Below are 15804 nucleotides of genomic sequence, written 5' to 3' on the forward strand. Positions count from 1 at the left end.
TCTCACTTACCCTCGGAGCACAGTGAGTTCATAAGCAGGGTGGGTGGGTAGAATCAGAAAACTCTCCACCCTGACCCACGTGAGACTGGGGAGAGAATGTGGGAGAGCCTGGGCCTCGAGCTGGTCATGGATGCAAATCAGGCGCTGCAGACAAAGATTCTGCTGGCATTAAAAAGCCACACATCAAGCACTGGATATTCGCAGGTTCCCAAAGAGAACAGAGTTTATGTAAATCACTCACGAGAAAGTCACATTAACTTTGATTTAGATTCCTCATAAAAGCATTTTTTTAATCAGTTCAATATTCAAGACATTGAGCCAATGTTCACACGAGAAATCAATTACACATCACCTCAGGAAAACAGTCGAAATGAATCATGATGTATGAAGATTCCGGAGCCCAGAGCAGCCGCCCCAGCAGTGCCCGCTGCCCCTTACCAGCAGGCAGGTCCCCATCCACTCGGACACCAGCACGTCCACCTTCTCCGGCAGCAGCACGTCCTCCACCTTCTGCTGGAACACGGTGATGATGTCAGCGAAGCCGTTCTGCATGACCAGCTGCCCCGTGTGCTGGGCCATCTCACTGGCCTCCACCGCGTACACCTGCACGTGACAGAAGCACCATCCATGCACGCCCCGACCCCAGACCGCGGCCCGCTGTCCACTCCCCCAAGCTTGAGTCTCCTCGGCTGAGTCAGAGCCAGCAACAGAAGGCAGGCAGCGTGCTGGACAGCGGCGGTGGACGGCGGACGGCCACGCTGTGCCGCCTCCACCTGACGGAGCCCCGGGAGGACCTGCCTCTACTCGTAACTCCACTTTCTGCCTAAACGCAGACACGGGGCTGGGGGTGGACAGAAGCCTCGGCACTCACATGGGCCGCCCACCCCAGAGCCCCAGGTTCCAACACACGCAGCGACACAGTCGGTAACCGACACAGGAGGTTCTTGGCACTCAACTGAACAGTCAGACTTTTAGGGTAGCAGCGGCTAATTACAAATCCAGATCCTCAGGAGGTCCTGAATGCTACGTCCTGGTTCTGGCGGGGTCTGGACTTGGGCAGTCACTGCCCTGCAGTCGCACCTGTAAGCTAGGAACCTCATCCACCTGTGCTGGGGCCGTCGAGAGGCGGCACCTCTCCCTGGCCCAGACGGGCTTTAACAGGAGGAGGACAGGAGCCCAGCAGGAGTCCCAGAGAGTGGTCCATCCTGTCCCTGCCAAGGGTCACTTTCGGCGGGGGAGGACACGGGACGGTGGTCTACACAAGCAGCCCAGCCCAGACACGTGGACGCACGTGTCTCCTTGCATGACTGAAATAAGTTTCAAAAACACAGCCCACCAGCTGCAACTCACTGGGATATTTTCTATTCTGTCCTATGCACCCTGTGCTGCCTGCGACTCATTAAACCCACGCCGCAGCCTCTGGCGGGCTCAGCCTGCAAGAACGCGCCGCCGGTTTCGCCCACGTGGCGGGCGCTTCACCAAGACCCGGCTTCGAAGTCGTGAAAGAGCTGCTGCTTCCCACTCACGGCTCTAGGCTGAGCATAATGTGCACAGAAGAGGCTGATGATGCCAGTCCCACAGCCGACATCCAGAATCACTTTATCTTTCAGGGATTCTTTATTCTGCAGGATAACGCTGTGGTACTTGGTCGTTCGTGGCTGGTCTGCCAACATCTCCAAGTGAAGTTTCTAGGGGAAACACACAGGAAGGGAGGATCACTGCCTGCGGCTGGAGCTGTGCCGAGCTCTGGCTGAAGGCGGAGGGTTACAGCCTGACCTACCCACTCGGCCCCGCCACCCCACACCTGAACTACGAGTGATGGCGTTTAAAGAGTCAAAGGCCAAAATATGCAGCAGACACAAGTCAGAGCAGACAGTGAAGGAATGACAGGGAAGCTTCCGGAACCCTCCCCGCTCAGCGCGCTGCGCCGCCCCAACAGCCAGGCGAGCCGGGGGGGCAGGTGTGGACCACGGAGACGGCGGCGGAGGAGCGGCCACGTTCCCGTCCAGACGCAACGTGGCCACGACCCACCCAGAGCGAACGGCCAAGACTGGGAGAGGCTGCGGGAGGCGCACGCCGCCCCCAACGCATCCTCTCCGCGCGGGGCCCCGCAAGGCCCCTCCCATGACCCCCCTCGCTGCCTGGGGACAGCAGGAGCCTCAGCGCTGGAGGGAGGAGCGACCCCGCTGGCGCTCGGGCCTGAGCGCAGGTCCCCAGCCACACTGCGGGCGGGACCCCCGACCTGAGGACACGCTCCACGGGAATCGGCCGGTCCCCAGGCAGGCAGAGCAAGGCTCCTCCGGACAGTCTGGGGCCACAGAGGCTGCTGGAGCCCCGACCGCCAGCGAGGCGGCGCCCCCAGCACCCACCCCCACGCCCAACGCCATGGAGACCCAGCTCAAGCGGCACCACGCACCGAGGGACAGGCGGCCCGGCCCCCCAGACCAGGTCAGTGCCAACAGGAGGCCTGCACGGGCCTCGCGGGCCCCGTGCCTCCTAGGAGACGGACAAAGGGAGGCCGCCGGGGTGGACGGAGTCGAGACCCTGCTGTCCTGCCTGCGGGGCCACCTGACGCCGAGTCAGAAGCAGGATGCGGAGGCCCCAGGGGATGAGGCCGGCATGGCTGCATTCGCCTCGGACACGATACACTTCAGAGCGAAGAGCATCATGTCGTCACAAGACAGGGATCACTTCAGCGAGAGGACATGACAATTCTAAATATTCTTGTACCTCATAACAGAGCTTCGAAATAAACAAAGCAAAAGCCAGTAAAACTGCAACAGAAACAAATGCCCAGTTATAGTCAGAGATTTCAACACCCTTCTCTCAGCAACTGACAGAAGCAGAAAATCAGAAAAGACAGAGACGTGAACAACACTTTCAGCCAACTTAATCCAACTGATAGAACACTTCACCCAGCCATATACAATAGTACACAAAAATATCTAGGAACAGATTTACCTAGAAAGGTACACAACCCTGTATGATCAAAACCTTAGGGCTTCCCTGGTGGCGTAGTGGTTGAGAGTCCGCCTGCCGATGCAGGGGACACGGGTTCGTGCCCCGGTCTGGGAGGATCCCACATGCCGCGGAGCGGCTGGGCCCGTAAGCCATGGCCGCTGAGCCTGCACGTCCGGAGCCTGTGCTCCGCAACGGGAGAGGCCACAACAGTGAGAGGCTCGCATATCACACACACACAAAAAAAAAACCTTAAAACTCTGACACATAACACAAGGCTTAAGAAATGAGAAAAGTCATCACAAAGATGTCACTTCTCGGGCCTCCCTGGTGGCGCAGTGGTTGAGAGTCCGCCTGCCGATGCAGGGGATGCGGGTTCGTGCCCCGGTCTGGGAGGATCCCATATGCCGCGGAGCGGCTGGGCCCGTGAGCCATGGCCGCTGGGCCTGCGCATCCGGAGCCTGTGCTCCGCAACGGGAGAGGCCACAACAGTGAGAGGCCCGCATACCGCAAAAAGAAAAAAAAAAAAAAAAAAAAAAAGATGTCACTTCTCCCTAAATTAATGCACGTTTTCCATGTAACACATTAGAATGCAGGACAACTGTACGGGGTGGAGCAGGAGCACAACACAACGATAATAAAACTAGTTTTGTTGCAGCAAAAATAGAAATGAGACTTTTCTGATAAACAAGAACAATAAGCAACAATGAACAGGCTGGGGAAACAGCATAAACAGGCCTGAAAGAGTTAAGCCATCTTGGTTATTCTTCAGCTGTTACTACTGACAAACACTGGTAGCTAGACTTGTCTTTCACAAAGCTAAACAAAGCTAATTACTCTGATTCCACATGAATCATACCCTGCACCTGGCACTTACTCTCCATGCATTCACTTGTAGCAAATCACCCCTTGTAGCTGTTTACATTTCAGAAAGAAGGTTGCAGGCCGATAACCCAGAGATGAACGGACCCAATTACCAGGCTGCCTGACGCCAGCAGTGACTGTTTTAAAATACTGCAAGAAGAAGAAGAATGCAAGACCTTCACCACTTTGATCCTATCACTTATCCTGGACTGTGAGTTCCACCTATAATACCCCCTGTAATTCCCCAGAACAGGGGGGCACAGTTCTTGAGGCGCTAGCCTGCTGGGTCTTCCCTTTGCCTGGCAAAGAAAATACAAAGCCTCTCTATTTCTTATCCTCTAAATCTCTGTCTCTGTATTTCTATTCGGCATCGGTGCACAGGGAGCCAAAATGCACTGGCAACAGTTTCAAAAAAATAAACAGACGAGGCCATGAAAATGCTAAAAATTAGGAGAAATACTAGAGGCCTAGCTCTTCCAATCATTAAAAAGCATCTGGACCTGCAGAAGAAATAACCAGATCAATGACACAGAACAGAGATTCCCAAAACAGACCCTAACAATTTGACATATGATAAATGAGCGTTTCACATTATGCAGAAAAGGAAGAGTAACCAAAAGCTGGAACAGCTGGATATTTGTGGGGAAATTAAGTCGGAATTTTACCTTATTCTTAACAAGTAAATTCCGGATTGATTTAAATATTTCATTGTTAAAAAAAAATGCAATCACAAAAGTTCTAAAAGAAAGCATGGATATTTATAATCTCGGAGTGAAGGCCTTGAAAATAGGACACAAACGCAGAAGCTACAAAGAAAAGAAGGACAAATTAGACCATGTAAAGATAAAAAGTTCCATGCGGGAAAAACAGCAGCAAATGGTCAGTGTGATACATATAAATACAAGCTAAACTGCCTATTTAACATATAAATTGACCGAAATCAAACGAAAAATGGGCAAATTATATGAAAGTTTATCAAAAAATAAGAAATACAAAAGGCCAATAAGATATGAAAGAAGATCAATCTCACTTTAAAAAATGGAAATCAAAACCGAGATACATATTTCACCTTTAAGACTGGAAATCTTTTTTCACTCTGAAGACTTGTGGTGGTGAAATACACCTTCTATGCTGTTGGTATCTTTCTGGCGGGCAGCTTGGCAAGATCCACCCAAGTAAAAAACACATACATACACCCTTCAAATTTACCCAGTGAAAATTCCAGCAAAGGTTTAGCAGGATTTATGTAGGAGGACATCCATTACAGCATTGCCTGCTGTGACGGAAACTAAACATGATCCTTTTCAAATCAACACAATACTCCGCAGCTGCTGTAAAGAACAGACCTTCAAAACAGTACAGCTGCGTGAGAAGAGCAAGGTGAAAAACTGTGTGTGAAACTATTCCTCTTCTATAAATTTAAAAGAATAAAACAGATGCAGCTTAGATTTGGAAGAAGCATAAGCACTGTTGCTGAAAAAAATCTCAAGGAGCAGAGTGAGGAGACAGACTTCAGATTATCACTATGTCTTTCTTAGTAGATGGTTTCCATCTCTAAATATGTACACACATCAGGGGTTTTTCATTTCCTTTAACATGTTTAATTGTCAAATATGACATACCTACAAAAAAGTACACTAAAAAGTACTTTAGAGTTTACTTAACATAGTTACATTCCAAACACTCTTGTACCCACACCAGAACCCTACCAGCACCCCGGAGCATCTCACCCGGCCTTGGCAAACATAGAACCCCCCCTTACCAGTAACCCCCATCCAGATTCTCAGGGGAATCAGGTCCCTGATCTCTAGAGCTCCACCACTTATATATACATTCATAGGCAACACCTTTTAACGCTGCCTTATAACTTATATAATTGAATCAAACATAAGGTATTCTTTGATGTCTTGCTTCTTTCACTCAACATTGTATTTGCAACGTTCATCATGCATTTAGTTTTATTTAGTTTAAATTATAAACAGGGTAGTCTGGACCACAGGACCTTGGGTCTTTATTCACATTGGAAAAAAAACAAACTAATAAGTTAGTTATTTATAGGTATTACTGTTGATTTATATAATTTTTTTGTATTTCATTTTTAATGTAAAAGTTATTATTTTTTTAAATACTGAGAAATACTCCACTGCTCAAACAATATCTCTAAACCAGTGGTCTGCACATTACAGCCCGTGGGCCAGTCCAGCCCACCACCTGCTTTTATATGGCCTACAAGCTAAGAATGGCTTTTACATTTTTATACGATTTTTAAAAACCAAAAGAAGAATATGACACATGAAAATCATATGGAAGTAAAATTTCAGTGTCTATGGATAAAGTTTTATTGGAACGCAGCAGCCCTGCTCACTTGAAGTTCTGTACAGCTGCTTCAGCATGTGGATGCCAGGGCTGAGCAGCTAAGGTGAAGAAAACATCTGTGGGCCCTGCTCTGAATGATGAGTAGAAGCCCAGAGATTATTTGTAAACTTAGAACCTAAAACTCGCGAGCAGCGAGGCCAGCGGCTGGGCGGGCAGGGGAGTCGGTACCAGGGTCCCGTAGCTGCCGAAGTACTCCTCGTCCTGCCACGAGTCCTCGGGGCCCCAGTCCTCCAGGCGCTTCCCCAGGTGGTTCGCGGGGATGTACCCGCAGCAGCCGGCACGCTCACCCCACCACCAGTCGGCAGTGGTTTGTCTCAGGATGAGAATTTTTTCTCCTCTCGAAAAGCTGAGCTATAAAAACATACAGAGAAATGAAAATTAAAGAAAAACCTGTAGTTCGTATTTCCGTGATAAATCCCCCATCACTGGGGCCCAAGTCACAGCAATTTCGAAAAGGAGTCAATGGGTAAATGCATCAACTGACAAGATATGAAAATGATACCAGGATTTTAAGATTTTTGTGGAATATCTACACGAAACAAAAGCACACCTTAATTGATTTTTTTAAAAAAAAGATTAAATGTTTTCAAACAGTGTAAATTTCTTAGAACAAAATTTCTAACAGCCCCTTCACCGTAACTCAGCTAGGTGGTAGCTGATTCGGTTACTGGAGGCTTATGCTAAGAAATTCCTATTACAAAGTAAAGAATGCTACATTCAAGTAAATATTTTTATTTTACACCCAATTTTTCATTAATTAGAATAGGTTCTAAGTAAGAGTTTCAAAGCAGAAACTGAAGCAGGTACCTCCACCCCCTGTTCCTCACCCGGGAATCCTTCACATCAGGCTTGGGACCTGAATTTTTTAGGCTGGGAGGGTCACCCACAGGTCTCCTGTGGCAGTGAAGTATCTGAATACTTCTTTATTTAAATCTGCTATGACTTCTGCAAATTTTACATCTAATCCTGTCCCTGAACATGCTGAATCCACAAAGCATAACCCACATGGCTACCTGCGTCTCATCAGTGGCAGAATAGTCTGCGATGGCCACGAACTCCTCGGGGTGCACACTACCCTGGAGGTTCCCCTCCTCGCTCTGCACGGCGGGGTCCTCTCCCTCCTGTTCAAAGCAAGGGAGAAAGGGAGGTGACTGTGGGGCTGCCCGTCCTCTCCGCCCTTCTCCCTGCCTGTCTCTCCATCTGTCTCACTCCGCCTCTGTCTCTGCCTCCCTGTCTCTCTGTCTCCATCTCTGTTTCTGTCTCTCTCTCTGCCTCTGTCCTCTCCATCTGTCTCTCTGTCTCCGTCTGTTTGTCTCTGTCCCTCTCCATCTGTCTCTCTGTCTCTGCTGTCTCTGCCTCTCTCTCTGTCTCCATTTCCATCTCCGTCTCCGCCTCTGTCTCCGTCCCTCTCCATCTCTGTCTCCGTCTCTCTCTCCGTCTCTGTCCCTCTCCATCTGTCTCTCTGTCTCTGCCTCTCTGTATCTCCGTCTCCGCCTCTGTTTCTGTCTTTCTCTGCCTCTGTCCCTCTCCGTCTCTCTGTCTCTGTCTCTGACTCTCTGTTTCCATCTCTGTCTCTCTCCATCTCTGTCTCCATCTCTGTTTCTGTCTCTCTCCACCTCTGCCTCTCTGTCTCTGTCTCTGTCTGTCTCTCTTGGCTCCAGGTTATTAGGATGGTTTCAAACCAAGATTCACGTGACCACGTTTTCATCCTACAAACACTTGGGGTCGTCTCCACCAGCAGAATGAAAGGATCTCACCCTCCCTCCACCTTGACTTTAGTCTCTAGTACAAAATGACTCGCATCCTTAAGCGAACGTCAGAGAAAGAACAAGAAGGAGGCACCGCGAGTGACCACTTGGTGACTGACCCCATCAGCAGCAACGCTCTGAAGGTGGCGACCGGCCCAGGCGAAAGCAGCCCTGTCTGGGCGTCAGACCCGAGGGCATAGCTGGGCGGCCGTGCTGAGGGCCCACAGGGGGCAGGGCGCAGCCCTCGGGGCGCACTGCTGCTCAGGACTCGGAGGGGGCGCCCTGGGTCTCGGCTGCACGCAGCCCGCCTCCCGTTACGTCCAAACGGGTCTCCCTGGAGGCCACCCCAGAGGCGGCAGGGCCCCAGCTCGCGATCCAGTTCACTGCAGCAACCCTGCCCGGACATACGTTTAACAGATTTTCCTAAACATAACCACCATTCATGTTCATTTTAGAAAACGTGTGGAAGAAAAGAGCACAAAGAGGAAAATTAAAACTAAGTGTGAGCTTGCTCACTGGTCAGAGCTCAATGACGGTAACACGCCACCGTTACAGCGCTTCAGGCTTTCTTCACGTGCACACGCAATACCTCCTTACATGGTGTTTACCGGGATCATAAAATTCTGCCTCATGACATATTTTGCACTTATTAAATTCTGAACATTTTCCCCCATTATTAAATACACTTCTAAGCACACTTTCAGTATCTCATAGTATTCCATTCCATGAATTACTGTAACTTATTTATCAAATCTCCTATAAACATTTAAACTGTTTTCAGTTTTGACTAGTATAAATTATGTTAAGGTGAACTTTAATATGAATCGGTCTGTCCCTGATAGTTTTCTTAGGATAAATTCCTGAATATGACACTGAGGGTCAAGGTCTTTTATGGCTTTGACACCACCACCTGATGCCTTCCACGGGGCGGCCGCTTGAGCTCCTGCATGCGAGGACAGAGCCTCGTGAGTTCCCTGCGCCTGATCAACAGTGGATGTTCATCACTGCAGCCTCTGCCAGTCTGAGGGCGAGAAATTACCTCTTGGTTACCTCCATTTGCCTTCCTTTGATTATTAGTGATCAAACATGATTTTACCTATACACTGGTCATCTTTTTATTTTAATAATCACCTGTTTGTATCCTTTGCACATTTTCCTATCACAGTAACGTGATTCGTTTCTGCTCTCCCTCCCTCATCCTGTCCGGCTCCATCCGCGCTGTGTGTCACCGGCCCCCCACACGCCCAACCCTCACGGTCGCGTGGTCTACATGGAGTGCATGCAGAGGGAGGAGGGTCCCCACACCTCCCGTGCTCGTGTCACACGTGTGCGCACACAACTTATTTTTCCTTTTGACATAGCTTTTTGTAAAAGATACCAGTTTTTAAAAATTTTTTCTTTTTTCACTCACACAATAACTTGTGGCAAACTCCCCACCTGCAGAACTCTACATAACATACGTATATATGTTATGTATGTACACATGTACATACATAACATATGGCTACATAACATTTCGCAGCGGGGATTCTGCCTGAGGCTTAAGTCATCTTCGACTGATGGACTTGCTCTGGATGTCCAGTTTTCTACCACCACAAGCGTCTGTGCACATTTATCATGACATGATGACACTTTCTCTCTATGGTATAGACTGACAGGGCTGAAACGTAAACATAGTTTTCACTCAAACATTTGTCGGATTCTTTCCATAAAGGATGCGGCACTTCACACTTCACCAGCAGTGCATGGAGTAACCGTCTTTAATTTTTGCCAGAGGAATAGGTGTAAAGACTCCAGAAAAGGTAAACGTGTAGGGAAACACTATTACTTATACTTTATAAAAAAGACTTTTGACAGTATAGAGAAACAATAATAATTTTTTGTGGGGTTTATAGCATATATAGAAGTAAAATATGTTACAACAACAGCACAAAAATAGCGGCTGGTAAATGGAACTAATTTAGAGGATTCTTGTGAAGCGGTCAAAAAAAAAGACTAGAATAGGTTAAGGATGCATATCATAATTTCTTGGGTGACCATTAGAATAATATTGGGGTGGCCAAAAAGTTTGTTCAGGTTTTTCCATAACATCTTCAGAAAAACCCAAACAAACTTTTTGGCCAGCCCAAAACAGTACAGCTAAAAAGTCAACAGAGGAGATAACGTGGAATTATAGAAAATATTTTATTAATCTAAAAGAAGGCAAGAATGGAGAAAGGTAAAAAGGAAGAATTGTGACAGAAAACAAACAGCAAGATGTTAGGCTCATGTTAGACTTATGTTACATGTTAATGGACTGAATACTCCAATTAAATGGCAAATATTATCCGACAGGAAAATAAAAGACATAACTATAAGCTCTTTACAAGAGGAACAGTTTAAATATATGGAGTTAGTTTGGCTGAAAATATAGGTATATATGTGTCCGTGTGCCATGCAAACACTAAGACAAAGTAGATGCAAGGCAAGAAGTATTAATAGGTAAAAAGAGAGACTTCATAAAAATAAAAGGGTCAACCAATCTAGAAAACAAAAACTAACCTAAACATATGCACCAAATAACAGAGATTCAAAATATATGAAGCAAAAAGTGATAGATCCAAAAGGAAATAACAAAAAAAATAGACAAATCCACAATCACTGTGGAGATTTTTGAAACGCATCTCTCTCAGTAATTGATAGAACAAATGGACAAAACATCAAACAGGATATAGATTTGAGCAATACTAATAACCCATTTGACAGTGAAGACATTGAACACTACACCCAACAACTGCAGAATAACTTAGTCTCTGCAAGTGCACATGGAACATCCACCAAATAACCCTTACGATGAGACCATAAAGCAGGCCTGAATAAATTTCCAAAGATTGAAATGTTATATTTTCTGACCAAACATAATCAAGCCAAAATTAAATAACAAAAATATAAAATTTCCCACATTTGGAAATTAAGCAACACACTTCTGAATAGCCCGGAAATTTTCTAATTTCCATTGTCATATATTAGAAAGTATTTTAAGTGAACAATAATGAAAATACAATGCATTTAAATGTGTGAGGTGCAGCTAAAGCAGTGAATAGAGGAAAAGTTACAGCTTTAAAGATACACACACACACACACACACACACACAAATATATATGAAAAGAAAGGTTTAAAATCAGTGATCCAAGCTTCCATCTCAGGATGCTATGAAAAGAGAAAATTAAACCCAAATAGAATAGAATAAAGGAAATAAAAGCAGAAATCAATGAAATAGAACACAGATGGACAAAGAGAAAGTTAACAAAGGTTTCTTTGAAAACATAAAATTGATAAAATCCTAAAAAGATAAAAACGCAAACTGTGACTATCAGGCGTCTCTTCTGTGATGAAGAATGCTATTACCAGGATGAACACAAATATCATTGAAATACTACCATGACTCATAAATAACCAGGAAAACTAAAATCACAAGATACCATTTCTAACCCACAGACTGACCAAAATTAAAAAGCCTGATGTTCTCAAGTGTTAGCAAGCACTTTGGGCTCCTGGCAGACCTGTGAACTGGTAAACCACCTGGGGGAACAATTGCTCATTATCTAGTAAAACTGAAAATATGCAATCCCTTCCATCCTACAATGCCATTATTGGGTAAATACCCTGGAGCACATATGCACAAAGAGACACACTGAAGGATGTTCACTGCAGCACTGTTTGAAATAGAGAAAAACTGGAAGCAATGTAAGTGTCCAACAAAAGGGAAAGAGATAAAATGTGGTATATACCTAACGTACAACAGTAAGACTGAACAGACCTACATACCTACCTGTGAATATGATACATTTCATATAAGGAACACACTAGAGGGACCATCCTTCAGGACTAAACCAGCTGTACCATACATTAAAGACAAATCCCTCAAAAGTAACGTAGGTGGAAAAGGCAGGCTGCAGAGGACACACAAACTATGACACCACTTAGGTAAATCCTAAAAAGCACACACAAACAATATCATATGCTGCTCAAAGATGCCTACTTAAGGTATAAAAGTATAAAAGATGGTGCAGAAGCACAAATATCAATTCATAATTCATAGTAGTGTTTGCACTTGAGACAGAGGAAGAAGAATGGGACTGGGGTTGGGGAACAAACTTTATTTATTTTTTTTATTCATATATATACTTATATTCTGAAGTAAATATGACAAAATGTTAGCAAGTTTCCACTTCTGTGTAATATGTATTGATACTTGATGTCTGCAATGCTATTCTGTAAATGTTCCAGTAGTTTTTTAATTTCTCAAAAGAAAATTAAGAGATCCATGAAATTAAAACATTTTATGATTAATTTTAATCATATTTTGAGAATCAAATTTTAAGAATATTTTCATAATTTTAAGAAACAGATTAATGAAATGATCCAACTATAAATAAAATTTCTATATATAAAAACCCAAATGAATTTAGAACGATAATTAGAATATAAAGAGAAAAAAAATGTTAAAATTGACATCACAGACATGAAAATGTTTTTTAAAAAACATTATTTATTAGAGTATTCTGGTTCTTAATTTTACATAATTGACATTCCTTTAAATTTAAGGTGACTTTTTTTTTTTTACTGTTAACTTGAATGAAATTATATGTGTGTCCCAGGCAGATAAACAGTATGAATATATAAATCTTTTCTAATGTCCAACCTGTCTCTAACATATTATGTCTGGGATGTTTTTAAATAACTAAAAAAAAATGTGCTTTCTTCACCAGCTCAAGGGCCAAAAATGGAACCCTAGATTCCTGGGAAGTGTTTACAGTGCCCATTTCAGAACGTCGTATGTGACCTTTACACACTGTGCATTTCCTTTATTTAAGCATCCCCTGGTTAGTGGCCACCCTCCAAGGTCCAAGGAAAATGCCATCACTCTGGGCTGAGCTCCAGTCTCTGTAATGGTCCTGGTCTTTAAATACAAGTTCTCACACAGCAGAACCGAAATTACCTGCAACTCACTTCCGGGGCAGTCACCTGGTGTTGCCATAATTCCTCTGGGATCTGCACATAGCTGCTGCTTTAATGTTTCATTTTCTCCTCCATTTCTATTTTAAAAAGAGATAGAATGAGAAAATGCTTGTTATGTTGCATAATAATTAAGTCCACATAACTTCTAAGGTCCACGAAAAAGGTCCTCTACCAAATGGAAATAAATGTAAAGAACGTAAAGAATGAACAGAAATGAAATTTATAAACATAAATCTTACAAAATCAATTGAAAGCATTTAAAAATTTATGAACTCCCAACAGTGTATATTTTCATCACTAGCCTGCAAGGTGTTAATTGTTCATTGGCCAAAGACTGTTAGTTTCTGTTAGATCACTGGGTTGAATTAAAACAATAAATTGATGTCAGTTCCTTCCTTGGAACCCTGACAACTTTAACTCCAATTAGAATTTCCTATCTGGGGCTTTAAAGTGTTTCCACTAACAGGAACCGAGGTCTGCATCTCCCAGAGGCTTTTCTTCTCATTCTCAACCTTATTTTTCCAGTGACAGTGTAACCCATACTACGCTCTGAGATGGATGTGTGTTTTTTTCAATTATACAGAAATTCTTTGTTTAAAATGAGGGCTTCACTTTATCAGTCAAGACCTAATACTTCCTTGGGTGACGTTTGTAATTATAAATACTAATACACATGCATTGCATTTTCGCTGGAAACACTGCATTGGGGCTGGGCCGGTGGGAGGGCGGGGCCGGGTTGACGGATGGGGCCAGGGTGGGCGGGGCGGGATAATGGGGCGGGCCCTGGATGGGGCGGAGCTCGGTTGAGGGGCGGGGCAGGGTTGGGGGAGAGGGCCAACGATCCTGAAGGGCAGGTGGCCAACGGGGTAGGGAGAGAAACAGGGGAAGAGAGGATGAAGGGAGGGGCAGGGCGTGACGCGAGAGCAGAATGGGTAGTGAGGGAAGGGAATGTGACCTGCTCTCTGAGAGGGTGGGAGAGTGGCCCGGAAGCCAAAGGCAGACGGGATGTGGGCGTGGCACTGGGGCGCGGCTCCGGGAGGGGCGGGGCACTGTGGGCGTGGTTGGGGAGGTAGCGGGGCTGCGGGGCGATGGGTGTGGCGCCGTAGGCGTGCTCGGAGGGACGGCGTGGCCCTGGCGGGGGCGGGGCACCAAGCTCGAGGTCAGCACAGAGGCGGGAAGGCGCGGAGAAATCTCGATAGGGGGCGGCGGCCTCGGACCGCCCGCTGACGCACACATCGGGCCAGGACCCCTCACCTGGCATGTCCTGCCCCACGCGCGGTCCAGCCGCCCGAGCTGCCCACGGGAAACCTACCTCAGCCGCGCTTCTCCGCTGAGGTTGGCGTCCACACCTCCGACACGGAGGGGCAGCCAGCACCCACCAAGAACCCGAGCCGCCGCCCTCGGCCCGCGCAGGCGTAATGTGCGCAGGCTGCCCGCGTAGAAAGCCCCGCCCCGGAGCCGGCTTTGCGCGCATGCGCCGCCGTACACGCCCCGCTGTCCGGAGAGGGGAGCCAACGCCCTGGACCGCGCAGGCGCAGTGCGCTCGGGGGCATCCCGGCGAAGACCCGGTCCTGGGCCGAGCGCCCCGCGCAGGCGCGCCTCGCGGATCCCGCCTTCGGCCGTTGCGCGAGCCCGGGCGCTGCGCTTCAAGCGTGCGGGCTCGGGCTCGCGTCCCCGGGCGCTGGGGGCAGCCCGGGGAGGGGGCGGGGCGGCGGCGCAGGCGGAGGGGAGCGGGAGCCATCCTGGTCTGGGGGGTCAGAAACCCGCTATGAATGACAGAAGCGGCTGATTTCCGGAGCAGGACCTGCTTTCTCGTGCTTTTCTTGTAATAATTCAGTTAACCTTCCCAACCGCACTGTGAAGTGTAAACCCTGTGTCGTTCTTTCCAGTTGACAAATGGAAGCAGAGTGATTTTTTATTTATAAACTTACGAGAGGAAGTTTGAGATTTAAAGAAAAACAACGTTATTGGCCACTGCTATATGGTGGTCTAACGGGAGTGGGCAGGTGGTGGCTGGAGCCGGAAAGGTAGGAGAAGGTGGTCAAAATCCTAGAGAAAGTAGGGTGGCGGGTGCCAGGACCTGGGAGAGCAGAAAACGGAGACGATGTGAATGGGTGTAGGGTTTCAGTTTCACAGGACGATGAGAATTAACGGGGATGGATGCTGGCGATCGTTGCACAGCAGTGTGAGCTATTTAATACCACTGAACTGTACACTTATAAATGGTTAAGTTTTATGCGTATCTTACCATAATAAAAAAAAGAGCAGGAACACAAATTACCAATATACGAAATGAAAAAGGAATTCAGTACAGATGCTGTAGATTTTTTTAAAGATAATATACTAATATCATGAAGTTTGTCCAAAAAATTTAACAAATTAGATAAATTAGACAAATTCCTTGAAGAACAACTTACCAAAACTAAACGAGAATATTTAGAAAATCTGCATAGTTCTAGATTTTCAAAAGGAATTAATTTCATAATTTAAAATCTTCTTACAAAGAATACTCCAGGAGCAGATGGCTTCACTAGTAAATGCTTCCAAACATAAGGAGAAAATAATACTAATGTTACACAAATTCTTCCAGAAAATAAAGAAAACTGAAACACTTCCTAACTGGTTCTATGAGGCCAGCATAACCCTGCTATAAAATACTAGTAGACGCAGAAAAAAAGTTAAAATGGCTAAGACAGAGAGCGTTGCTCACCACGCAGTTCTACAAGGGTTAAGTCGTAACCCACTGCGGTTGGACGACAGTGCACCGAGAGGAATTCAGGATTTGGCACTCTGTGCTTTGGATACACAGACCCCTAGATGCATCGCTCAGGAAGAATTTCAATGACCTGGATTCTT

The 15804-nt window shown here is 46.2% G+C and overlaps 1 protein-coding gene across 3 annotated transcripts in view; it reads right to left on the minus strand.

The window, feature by feature from the left end:
- PRMT2 (protein arginine methyltransferase 2) overlaps positions 1-14381 on the minus strand; it is a 39565-nt gene extending 25184 nt beyond the window's left edge. For all 3 annotated transcript variants that reach the window (XM_060100282.1, XM_060100283.1, XM_060100284.1), the window contains exons 1-6: positions 14261-14381; positions 12929-13025; positions 7212-7319; positions 6367-6549; positions 1527-1688; positions 439-603 (exon numbers count right to left, since the gene is read on the minus strand). In XM_060100282.1, the coding sequence (XP_059956265.1) occupies positions 439-603; positions 1527-1688; positions 6367-6549; positions 7212-7319; positions 12929-12967 (657 nt within the window). In that variant the 5' untranslated portion in view covers positions 12968-13025; positions 14261-14381. The remainder of the gene's footprint in view (positions 1-438; positions 604-1526; positions 1689-6366; positions 6550-7211; positions 7320-12928; positions 13026-14260) is intronic.
- Between the last annotated feature and the right edge of the window lie 1423 nt (positions 14382-15804).

This window comes from Mesoplodon densirostris, chromosome 5, assembly GCF_025265405.1.
Source record: "Mesoplodon densirostris isolate mMesDen1 chromosome 5, mMesDen1 primary haplotype, whole genome shotgun sequence".
Classification (NCBI taxonomy): Eukaryota; Metazoa; Chordata; class Mammalia; order Artiodactyla; family Ziphiidae; genus Mesoplodon; species Mesoplodon densirostris.